At 34.9% G+C, this 13,338-nt stretch overlaps 1 protein-coding gene across 2 annotated transcripts in view; it reads left to right on the forward strand.

Moving 5' to 3' along the window:
• The window catches only part of LOC149780712 (heat shock 70 kDa protein 12A-like), an 84,936-nt gene extending 81,872 nt beyond the window's left edge, over positions 1 to 3,064 (forward strand). For both annotated transcript variants that reach the window (XM_089937765.1, XM_089937764.1), the window contains exon 5: positions 915 to 3,064. In XM_089937765.1, coding sequence (XP_089793891.1) covers positions 915 to 1,966 — 1,052 coding nt within the window. In that variant the 3' untranslated portion in view covers positions 1,967 to 3,064. The remainder of the gene's footprint in view (positions 1 to 914) is intronic.
• Positions 3,065 to 13,338: the final 10,274 nt, after the last annotated feature.

Raw genomic sequence — 13,338 nt, forward strand, 5'->3', positions numbered from 1 at the left:
TTATTTCGAATGAATACTAAATAAATAAGTTGAATAAATAAATTCCAGCCCAAAATAAATACTGAACAAAACAATAAGACTGACTATGTTTCATGATCTTAATTTCTAGATCATCAGTATTAAAGCTTATCCAAATTATTACACAAAAGAAGAACCAGGATGTAGGACATAAGTTTATTTCCAGAAGAGTCAAAATTATAATTAAACAAAGTATGTTACTAAAATTATAATGATGAACATGGTAAACATAATGTTGTTAATTCAGAGCAAGATAATGATCCTAATATTTAACCAACAACCACAGAAAAATATAAACTTTGTATTAGTTGTTTACAGAATAATACTAATAAACAGAGATTCTGGTCAGGTAGGCAAAGAACTTGATTTTGGACAAGGTCTGCTACAAAATACAATTTTATATAACCCATAGCATTTTTTGAATAACAAAAAAAAATCTAGCAAGCAATGCAAATTAAACAATCATACATGCATGCAGTATTATCTGGTGGTCGTGAGATGTTAGGATGGCACACAAATATTAATTCACTACTTTATAAAATCATACTTGATTATACAAAATTCATATATTTGACAATTGCTTAGGTACAAACTGATAAGATATACATATTCTTGTTTTGTTAAAAGTTTCATTTTTCAGTACATAACATTAAATAAATTTTGATCATCTAAACTTCCTTCGCAAAAGTGATAAACAAAGTTCTGTGCATTTATTAAATTATACATTTTATGAATTCCTTATATAGTAATTACATTAAAAGTTGTGATTGTGCGACCGAACGAGTTGGAGGAAAAATGCAATATTCGCGAGATGACAGTACCCTTAGTAGTTTTGTCCAAAGTCATTATGCAGTGTATACATTGCAAACGTCTGTGGTATTTTTATACAATTTTAGGTGGAACAGTTGACATTGCTGTCCATGAAATGAAGCAAGACGGATCTTTAGGAGAACTGTACAAAGCATCTGGTGGCCCTTGGGGAGGAACTTGGGTGGACAAAAATTTCCTGGAATTTATAGGCAAGATCGTGGGTCAAGATGTTATACGGGAGTTCGCGAGGAAGGAGATGTCGGATTACATAGATCTCCTCAGAGAATTCGAAGCGAAGAAGAGGACAATAAAAAACGGCATGGACGGCAAGATTACTTGTAAGATGCCACCTTCGATGATAAAAATATTTGAGGACAAAGGGGGTGATGTAAAAAGCGCTATCTCTCGATCTGGATTTGAGGGTAAAGTTTCTTGGGTAGGAGACAAGTTCAGAGTCGATCCAAGTGTTGGAATCAGTTTTTTTGATGAGTCAATCAGAAACACCATTAATCATGTGAGAGAAATGCTGTCCTACCCTTCATTAAAAAATATAGATACAATACTCTTGGCTGGCGGATTTGCAGAGTGTGAACTGGTTAGGGATGCATTCAGAAGCAATTTCAGACACAAAACGATCATTATTCCCGAGGAAGGAGGTCTCGTGATCCTTAAAGGTGCAGTAATTGCGGGACATTTCCCAAGATTAATTACCAAAAGAATAGCCCGTTTTACATATGGAAAGAAAAAATCCCCGAAATTCAATAGCGCCATTCATCCAGTAGAGAAAAGAAAAATCATCGATGGTATAGCTAGATGCAACGATGTGTTTTACAAGTATGTGGAAATAGGTGAAGCTTTGGAAATCGGTCGAAATGTTACTAAGGAATGGTTTCCAATAAGTGCGGACCAGGCGTATGTGACCTGTAAGCTCTATACGTCTACGGAAAAGTCTCCGACGTTTGTAACTGATCCATCATGCCGTTTGCTAGGAACGTTCACCTTTCCTCTGCCAGAAGGTGAAACAATCGACGACAAAGGAAATGAGCAGTCCTTGATATTTGGCGACACAGAACTCGTTTTTAAAGTAAGGCACACGAAGACTGGAGAAGTATTCACAACGTATTTTAACTATGAATAAAAAGAAGGAACTAAGTAAATCACACAAAATGAATGATTGGTGATGAAGCTGAATTCCTTCTTTGTGTCTAAATATTGACACGCTCTGAATGATGATAAAAATGTTATCGGTCTATTGAAATTCTGGGAATAGGTTTGTAAAAATGTAGTGTATTCTGCTTAGATTACTTCACTAATCAGTTGTATAAGACTTTTTTAATATTAGAATGCATATACATTTATCTCATCAAAGCAACAATTTTATCAATTATTGGTTCGTCTAAGTAAATTTGTGACAAAAGATAAGATAACTGAGCTTTGAATGAGTCGAAGTTTTAGATTTGCATGAGAGTTTTGGTTGTGTTGTAAATACTGGACCAAAGTCTAATACGGCAACGGTTAATATATGTATCTTACATGCCTTTCAATATTTAAGGAAAAGATTTATCTGATCTCGGTATATAATATTATTCTGAGCAACATATTTAAAGAAATCAGTTTAAATGGTGGGCTTAAGATGTGACCCGAACATTACACAAAGATGGTATCTGCACAAATTATAAAACGTGTAACTGTTTACTACCGAATGTGCATATCTCGTACATCTTGAAATTCATTTATGTCACACACAAAACTGCGATGCTGTGATCTTTGACCAATTCCACCAATGTTACAGAATATTGCCACAAAAGTGCGGTTATCTTGTGACAACTCTAGTGGTTAAGAGTAAAACTATATAGCCAAGCACCCCTACAATTTTATTGAAATTTCTCAGAGCTAGAAAAATTATCTAAATAGCATAACTAATTAACTCAGTAAATGAGTCTAAACTGAATATAGTCTTTTCCTGACATAATCTGTCAAACACTTTATGTATTTCATATTTTAATTTTACGAATGATATTACTATTTTATGGTCTTGAACAAGAAAGAACGAAAACCAACAAGTTTTGTAAATTGACAAATAATGTATTTCCCTAGAATGCAAAGTGAACATTTAAAATAAACTTACAGTATTGTGAACTATAATGAATAAAAGTCCTACAGATTCTATCAAAGTCCAAATGTATCAAGTTCCAATTTGTTTCCACTTGTATTCCAAATAAATTTCAGCATTGAATGTGTTGATGTGCTTAATTCACTATAATTCCAAATTAAAGTTTTAGTCCAAGAATATTATTGAGAACTTTGTAATACCAGCGAATACAAATTTGAAGAAATAAATCTGCCCAAATTGAAAACTTCACACAATAATAACACTGACTCTGCTTCAGAAGTTAAGGCATGAAAGAATACTTAGGTAAACAAGATTATATATAGATGATGTTTGCTTAAAACGAGTGAATAACGGATATATTTCATCGAGTGGATGAAAATACTAGAGGTTTTCACCCACGAGATGAAATGTATCCGTTATTCACTCGTTTCAAGCAAGTATTATTTTTATTTTATGCTCACATACGTTGGCTACCTAAAATTTGTGACACAGTGAATTAGCAGATTTCTTACGGTAATGTCAGCTGTTTACCGTACATGTTCTGTTGTGCTATATAACCTTCTAATCTTCCTAGGTGGCGATTACCATTTTCTGAAATTACTATGTCAACTAATAGGAAGTTTCCATTCTGGACATTTCTAATGTCAGAATTAAGACTGCATCTTTAACTAAAATCTAAGTAAATATGTTTACTACTAATACTGATCTGAATATTTAATCCCCAATGATACAGACATATTAGTTATGTATTATGTTGTTTACAAAATAAATGCCCCTGGTCATGTACACTTTTAACTTGATTTTAGACAAGGTTAAGTACCAAATACAGATGTATATAACATACAATTATTAAGAAAATCCAACAAACAATACAATTAAATATATATATATATATATATATATATATATAACAGTGAAAAGAACGTTATTCATTTTTTGATGTAATTCGCCTAAACCTAACAATTAACCCAATGCATTTCCAAGCCAATTTGAATTGGGTTTACTCTATGGACTAGATCTTTGTAGAGTGTTTGATATCCAATTATTCACATCTCTGTACATTTCTGTCATGTTTTAACATTATGAGTGAATAAAGAAATTATTAATGTTTGGCAACTAATGCTGATTGTTCTGGTTAATGCAGAAACTCTTTAAAAAGGGTTGAGAGAGGATGTATTATTTGACAAGATCTGGTGTGCGTACAGTTATTCCTCAAATAGTTTTCTATACCACTGCTCAAGACAAATCAAAAGCAGATGTGCTTGTTATAGTATCTTTGCATATTATTTACTTTACTTAACATAAACTAATACACGTAACAAACCGCATAGTAAAGAGTTTTATTGATGTCGAAAATGATCCTTTTAAAAATCCGTTATCTTTTTGGTGGAGCCTTTGCACTGTCTTCCCCTACAATGTTATCAGATTATATTGAAACTATTAGTGATGTTGGCCCTGTACGCATCTTTTAACACCAAATAAGTAGCTTTACATAAGCTCAGATGAGACGGCCCGCAATGTGTTATTAAAAGGAGAATTTTACGACAACCACTTACGTGTAATTTATTTTTGTTCTTTTAAGAGAGAGAGATGGGGGCGGTATAGCGTAATCATTCATTCGGTGCTCTTTTAAAATTTCCCCAAGAAACTATTACACAACAGTATACATGCTTGACTTATAGCTTTAAAATAGCATATGAAATCCGCGTTAGTCATGAGCTAATATAAAACTCTTTCTTCCTATCGGCGACAGCAGTAAACAGTTTTTTATTATCGATGAAATATTCAAGCATATACTTTCACTCTCACTCTATCTGCCATTTGCGCCTGATAAGCCACTTCGAGACGACGAGAGGACACTTGAAATTATTTTCCTTTTGTGAGCTGTATCGTTGAACGAGAAAACCGTAAACACATGCTCTCCTGACCTTCGTTAACACGTGTTGTTTTAAATTGAACACAAGTTTACCTTCACGATTTTTCAACATTTTAAACCAAGCATAGAAAAATACATGCAAAATATATTTTAAAAAATGAGAATTTCTGGAGTGATGTTCCTTTAACAACTCTTGGCAAGGCATAGACTTGTAATATTTTGTAAGTTTCATTGATCGATAAAATAATAATACTCACCGAATATGTCAGAACAGAAATTTGAAAAATGCATGCTCCATCTATTTAATTATCATATAAGCTGTGTTAAATAGTTAGCTGTTTTAATAAGCTGTCTGGATATGTTACAAAAAATAAGATATAACAACGGGGTGAAACAATACTTTGTTCTTATTTAATATAGCTATTGAAAAATGTATGGACACAAACTGCTAGTAATTGTTTAAAGTTCGCATTTCTTTATTGCAATGAACATACTTGTGTCTTTATATGTGTATGCAGAAAATATTGATTTGATACTGCTAATAACCTGAAGTTGTTTATTTAGATATCATAGCTAATTCAGCTACATCACACGTAATACGGTTTTGTAAAGGTTTCTTATTTTCTATTATGGAATAGATTTAAAAGCTGAAAAGATGATGATACATAGTTGGTTACGATCTCAGTGCAGTTTCATGATAATGCATTTTATAAATAGAAAAAAAAATCACTTGTATTATTTCCAATGGTGCATCGTTTGGTTCTACAGGGTGGGTGACAGTAAAGACAGACAGAAAGAGACACACATAGATTTGAAAGAGGCCACATTCTTTCAACAGCGAGCGATACATATGCCAATACAGTTAAACTCTGAAAGCATTTCGCGTCATTCTAGGCTCTGTGCCACGCTAAAATGTCAAATATTACACAAGAAATCAACGACACTATTCGATAATGTATGCTGTCAGTCATCACCAAAACATATTACTCCTGAATGTGAGTTTTGTTTTGCGAAATTTTATCATTCTGAAGTAAATTTAAGTAAGTTTATGTATTGATCATTCAAGATGTAGGGATTTCTTTAGCCTTAGAAATGGAATTTTACGCAAAAATGTAACAAGAACATATATCAAACAGAAAATATTATGATGCAAATTTTGCATCTTAAAGTAATTCTAAATATGCTGGTCATGAAAAGAATATTGTCGCTCCAACCTTCGCTTCCTTCTCATCTGCCTCTTAATTGTAAAACAAAAGTTGAATTCTTTCTAAAGCTGACAGAGAATGATTATCGCAAGACACGAACATTTTGCAGCTCATATACTTGGATAAAGTATCACATATTTCTAATGACCTATTGTACATATCCATCTTAATCGAAGACTGATTTAAGCTCGACCAAAGTTCGGCTTACCTTTGTGAATTCTGTTACACGCCTGTTTGTCTTACGTGAGACCGGCTCTGATAACGCTTACTTTTCACTTAGACTTGCTGATTCCATAGACGGACTGCAGCGATAGTGTTAATGTTGTATAAAGATCAACTATGGATTAGACCGATATTTTTAAAAAGATTTTGTTGGGTTTAAGACCATGCAAAACTGCGACAGGCATAAAGTTTAAATCTACATTTTGCTAGATACGTTGACTTAAGTTGATGATTTTTACTATATCAATCAGATTAGTATCCAATTTTAATTTATCGCAGCTTATACATTGCAACAACAGTAATAATATAATATAACGCAATGTAATGTAACGTAACGTAAGGTAACATTTAATAACATTAGTATAATATAATATAATATAATATAATATAATATAATATATAATATAATATAATAATTGATGCTGATGCAGTTTTTTCATCATACAAGGTAATGAAGAAAAGAAAACTGTTGTATTAATGGTAGATGATTATAGTTTGTTGTCTATATGTTGAATCAAGATGACAGACTTAGTAGGGAAATCTTGATTCGAATCACATAAGCGCAGATCCAAAAGACAATCAGTAAGCCAACCACTACTCAGGTGAGTTCGGCTCAAGTCAGATACAAGTCTGAGTTAAGCGAACCTCCGTTCAACAGGCAACTGTGGCTAACCTAAACCAGACGTATGCAGTCGGACGTAAGTTGACTAGTTTGTTCATTTCATATAGTGCATACTACTTCGTTAAGCATATATGAAGCAGATTAGTTTGAACTACCTTATGATCAATCCTTTTCACAACGAAAGTTAGTTAATTTGGAATGTTTGGTAAATGTATAGCTGTGTCTTCTCTCAAGTATTTTTGCACCACAGATTATGCTTAACGATTGCCTCACACCATTGTTTACTCCTTTCTTCACTTTTAAGATCATGTGTGCTTATGTGTGTGGGATCATCTTTACAGTAGTGATTTTAACATCGGATACATACACAGAGGTTTTATTTGTTGGAAATGTAAAGCCATATTTCTTAAATAAATTTTCCTTACCATACAATAGTTGTCATTGTCTTAGAAGCATTCGGTAGTCCTGTCCTGTGCAAGTGATAAAATCTTTAGTATGGGCTAAAGTAATAGTAGTAGTAGTTGTAGCATTAGTAGTAATAATAGTAGTAGTAGTCTCAGCAGAAGCAATAATAATAATATTAATAATGCTGGTAGTAATAACAACAACATTATTCTTTTTATCCACAGTCGCATGATAGTTTTAGGGTTGGTCTTTATTCCTGCAATGGGGCCCCTACTCGTGACCATATTATTTTTGCTGTCTCATTTTTTATAAATGAACTGGTTCCAGTGTTACTCCTGCTCTCTTCAATGTGTCATCAAGGCTATGGAGTCCACCAGCCAAAATTGGTACCATTCCTTCATGCGTTAATTTGACCTTCTGAAGTTTTCTAGTCTGGTTCTGTAGTCACGAAAGTGTCCGAGCATAAGGCCAAAGAACGCTTAAGCTTCTAAAGTTTAAAGCCATATCCGGAGTCTTTAGTAAAGCGTGAAATTTTGATTTTCACATCTAGTTACTAATAATTAAATAAGTATGAGTCACTGATAATACTTTACTCTGAGCGATTCAACTAAATATCAATGGTTTTGAATCATGTGTCTGCCTTTAAATTTTGAACTCAGCACAGAGGTCATGGCAAGGAGGCCAAGTCACTGTATTTTGTTTCTTGGTAGGAGTTACAGTGTGCGACAAGTTCCCATTGTATTGGCATGTCTACGGTGTTAAAAAGTCTTCTTTACCTCGGCCAAAACTATGCATAGCCTCCTGCAATATGTGGCCGTTATAGATGCTGAATTTATATAGGATTTTCTCCTCTCAGTTATTCTCTTAGCCTCATTATCGCACAACTTGTTTGTGCATTTCATTGAATATTTCCGAGTCAGCTGCTAATATTATGCAATAAAATGTAATGATGATGTAGCCACATATTTATATGTTACTGCATTTATATGGGAATATATGAACAAGTTTTTCGGAATAATACTACCAGACCATGGGAGTGAAGCATTAATCCGAGAAAATGATTTCATATTTTCCCTTACAAATGGAGCAACCATTTTACTTTATACTCATGTTGTTATTCTACCTAAGGCTTCCTCATAACAATACACTACAAGAAACAAAGTAATTGAATTTATGATGTATTCCAAAATAAATACACAGCTGTAGATTTACCAATACAGAGTAACAATATTCTTGCGCACGTAGCACTGCCCAGAGACCCTCCGAACTTCATCACGCGTTCGACATTAGTTTAAAAAAGAATTGTCGTTTCGGTCCACTTAAAATTTAAATTTATAGTTGTTGTTGTTGTTATGGGGTTTAACGCCATTTTTCAGCACATGATAGGCTATACATGGCGGCCAGTATTAATGGTGGAGGAAGAACGCGGGAAAACCCCAATAAGAACCACCGACCCAGGAGAAGCTACTGGCAAGCTTTCTCATATACCTACATTGGCTGAATCCGAGACTCGAACCGGTGGAGACAGGTGAGATGGCAGTGATCCGTAACGGAGAGCGTTTTAGACCACTCGGGGCCCCCTAAATTTATAGTCATATTGTGAATGAATGCGCATTGCAACAACTTTTACAGTTGGTCTGGAATGGATGGGATTTTGTTTTTGTGTTTTTGTTGTCATTCGTTTTAAAATTCTAATCCATTCTTCTGGTTATGCACTGAATTTATTAGATTGTCAATTCCATACGAAGTAAATGTAATATGACCAGAGAGATCCATGTCTTGACTCAGATGCATGTGTGTTTTTCTTTTGTCATTGAATGTTTCTAATGATAATGTGGGGAAAATACGAACTCTTTCGATTAAAACTATTAAATGACGCTATGGAATATCAAATTCATTTTATTTTGAGTGCAGTAAGGAGAATGTGGCTGCGATGGGAAATGTAGTCGAAATTACAGTACAAATTCGCGGTGTGTAATCAAGTTTAAGAACCGATGAAATAGCTCATGTAATTCTGATTAGCAGAACTAAGAAAGTACTTCTTATGGAAATTCAACATGCAAACATTTAGTATATTTTTTGTCATTTTTATGATCATCTAAAGAAAACATGTTTTGCCTTGCCACTTGCTTATTCTTTGTAGGGACCCATCTATGTTATGACCTGTATGGCGCCTATCGATAGCCTAAATCCAAAACATTGCATCAAAAAAGGTAACGTGGAAAATCACAAATCAGTTGGTGTGTGATCGTCCATTAAGCCAGCGGAAATCAGAATTCTTCATTGTCCTTGCTTATTGGCTGTGAGGCCCTTACTTTTCTACCAAAACCTTCAGTTGTATTTTCCCTCGAATTTAGTACTTTGACTTAAAAAATTACACGTTTCTGATATATATGGGATAGCATTTTGACTAAATATGCTTTTCTAAGCAATTTGCATATACCCGATAGCGTACTGTTCATTGTCTGAACCATTTCATTTACGAAAAGTTACAAACATTTCTCCTAAATAATTGTTTAAATAATCATAATGGTATTTTCAATAATGCGTCTCTCACGTTTGTTATGGACATTTCGAATATCACGTTCATTTGTTTGCTTCTTTGAAAGTTTCATTGTGGCTGAGTAATTTCGTACTCATCGTTCACTTTATCATCTTTACGTTCAAATAGACGAAACAGCTTCTTTAGTTCTACCACAAATTTAATAAACTAAAACCTAAACGTCTATTACATTAGTATAATATTTTGTTTACAAAGTGGTTGCTGAAACACTGGACTATCTTTAGAAGCACTTATCATCCAGTATTATGGTGTTCAGTATCTCAAAATACTGAACGATTCTGACAATGTAAAGTTAACGAATTCCTTGAATTCCATAATCTTCAATCCAGGTAAAGGTGAGGTTCGTAGGTTTCAACACTTTTAAACCTCATATCAGTGGCTATAAATGGGTTCCAATCCATATGCATGGTAAACAGACAGAATGTCATATAACAAACTGCTTCAGAAAGTTACAGAACAAAGGTCACAATTAGAATTATCACAATAATGGTGGATATGAAGGCCAACAAGTCACAGGACATAAAGTCTTTAAAGTTTGCAATATTGTAAGGTCCATAGAACAAAAGATAGCTGTACGTATGATCTTTTTCTGGAAATAATTTTAATAGTGCAGTATGCTTAGAATAAAAAGTACTTTTGATTTCCAAATGAGATAGTTTTGGCTTAGTAGTGACAGTTACAAAATGCGATTATAAAGTAATATGTATATTCCTGGTTTATTTCTGTTGCAAACTGTTATTTAAAAAATGCGAAAACAGTTTTAATCATACGACTGATAATTTGTTTTTTATGTTAATATCCCAAGGAAGAAGTTGCAATAGGTTAACTTGTGTAAAACAGAAACCTGCAACATTATACATATCATTGCTACTTCATGCATTTGATAGCATTTTCAGTACTTAAAATGGTATACTCCATCGAATGGTAAATACAAATTCTCTTTTATCAGAGAAAATGAAAAGCAAGTAGAAAGCAAGAAGAGAACATGGAGTGTAAACTTACAATCCTTTTGTTGCGTATTGTACCATTTCTTTTCGCCACATCAAATATTAAACGGCCACAGTACTGCTTCGTGTTTTGAAACTGACAAACATTTTTAATCTTCCTCAAACATTTTGACAAGCACACTCACATCAATAGAGACAGAAGTGTAAAATATCGGTTAGCCAGTGAAGTCACTTACAATGTGTAACACATTGTTTGGTTGTAAATTCAGGGCAAGTAGTGTAGCGACCAGCCGCAGAATAAAAAAACAACACGTCCGATCTTGTCACTGTGCGAAAAGGTGCTGAAGTCAATTCGAAGCGATCGCGGTAAGAAAATAAGTATAGCCAATGAAATCGTTTATGATGAGTGATGCATTGTTTTTTTTCTAAGATAGTGTGGCAAAATAATGGCAACGCAAAAGCGCTGCTACCATTGCAGTGCAGACAGATTGGAGTGTAAACTTACAATCCCTTTGTTGCGTATTGTACCATTTCTTCTTGCAACATCAAATATTAAACGGATAGTAAATGTGTGTTTAGTTGTTTGCTTCTCCGCGTGTGTGGATAGTAGAATTTGGGTTTGATTTGGCTTCTTCGCGTGTGTGGATAGTAGATTTAGGGTTTGATTTGGCTTCTCCTCGTGTGAGGATAGTAGATGAGTGCTTAGTTTTGGCTCCTTCACGTGTGTAGTAAAGTAAGAGTTTGTTTTGTTTCTTCGCGTGTGTGGATAGTATATTGATGGTTGTGTTTTGGCTTCTTCGCGTGTGTGGATAGTAGATGCGTGTTTAGTTTTGGCTCCTTCGCGTGTGTGGATAGTATATAATGAGGTTTGATTTGGCATCTCCGCGTGTGTGGATAGTAATTGGTGGGTTTGTTTCTGCTTCTTGGCGTGTGTGGATGGTAGATTCTGGGTCTGATTTGGCATCTCCGCGTGTGTGGATGGTAAATTGTGGTTATTTATTTAGCTTCTCAGCGTGTGTGGATGGTAGATTTTGGGGTTTGATTTGGCATCTCCGCGTGTGTGGATAGTACATTATGGTTATGTTTTTGCTTCTAAGCGTGTGTGAATAGTATAATTTGGGTTTGATTTGGCTTCTTTTCGTGTGTGGATAGTAGATTATGGTTATGTATTTTTGCCTCTTCTCGTGTGTGGATAGTCAATTTTGGTTAAGTTTTTAGCTTCTCCCGTGTGTGGATGGTAGATTTTGGGTTTGATTTGGCATCTCCGCTTGTGTGGATAGTAAATAGTGGGTTTGTTTCTGCTTCTTGGCGTGTGTGGATAGTAAATTTTGGGTTAGATTTGGCTTCTTCTCGTGTGTGGATAATAGATTGTGGTTATGTTTTTAGCTTCTCCCGTGTGTGGATGGTAGATTTTAGGTTTGATTTGGCATCTCCGCGTGTGTGAATAGTAGATTTGGAGTTTGATTTGGCTTCTCCGCGTGTGTGCATAGTAGATGAGTGTTTAGTTTTGGCTCCTTCGCGTGTGATGATAGTATATAATGGGGTTTGTGGATAGTAAAGTTTGTTTTGCTTCTTCGCGTGTGTTATGTTTCTCCTTCTCCAATGCGTGGATAGTATAGTTTGGGTTTGATTTGGCTTCTCCGCGTGTGTGGATAGTAGATTTGGGGTTTGATTTGGCTTCTCCGCGTGTGAGGATAGTAGATTGTGGTTATGTTTTTAGCTTCTCCAGTGTGTGGATGATAGATTTTGGGTTTGATTTGGCATCTCCGCGTGTGTGGAAAGTAAATGGTGGGTTTGTTTCTGCTTCTTTGGCTTGTGTGGATGGTAGATTTTGGGTTTGATTTGGCTTCTTCGCGTGTGTGGATGGTAAATTGTGGTTATGTTTTTAGCTTCTCAGCTTGTGTGGATGGTAGATTTTGGGGTTTGCTTTGGCTTCTTCGCGTGTGTGGATAGTATATTGTGGTTATGTTTTTAGCTTCTCAGCGTGTGTGGATGGTAGATTTTGGGGTTTGATTTGGCTTCTTCGCGTGTGTGGATAGTAAATTATGGTTATGTTTTTAGCTTCTCCCGTGTGTGGATGGTATAGTTTGGGTTTGATTTGGCTTCTTGTCATGTGTGGATAGTAGATTGTGGTTATGTTTTTAGCTTCTCAGCGTGTGTGGATGGTAGATTTTGGGGTTTAATTTGGCTTCTTCGCGTGTGTGGATAGTATATTGGTGGCTATGTTTTGGCTTCTTCGATTGTGTGGATAGTAGATGAGTGTTTAGTTTTGGCTCCTTCGCGTGTGTGGATAGGATATAATGGGGTTTCATTTGGCATCTCCGCGTGTGTGGATAGTAAATGGCGGGTTTGTTTCTGCTTCTTCGCGTGTGTGAATGGTAAATTTTGGGTTTGATTCGGCATCTCCGCGTGTGTGGATAGTAGATTATGGTTATGTTTTTGCTTCTCAGCGTGTGTGGATAGTATAGTTTGGGTTTGAGTTGGCTTCTTCTTGTGTGTGGATAGTAGATTATGGTTATGTATTTTGCCTCTTCTCGTGTGTGGATAGTAGATTCTG

Source organism: Sinohyriopsis cumingii, chromosome 16 (genome assembly GCF_028554795.1).
Source record: "Sinohyriopsis cumingii isolate HCF-2022 chromosome 16, ASM2855479v2, whole genome shotgun sequence".
NCBI classification, from domain to species: Eukaryota; Metazoa; Mollusca; class Bivalvia; order Unionida; family Unionidae; genus Sinohyriopsis; species Sinohyriopsis cumingii.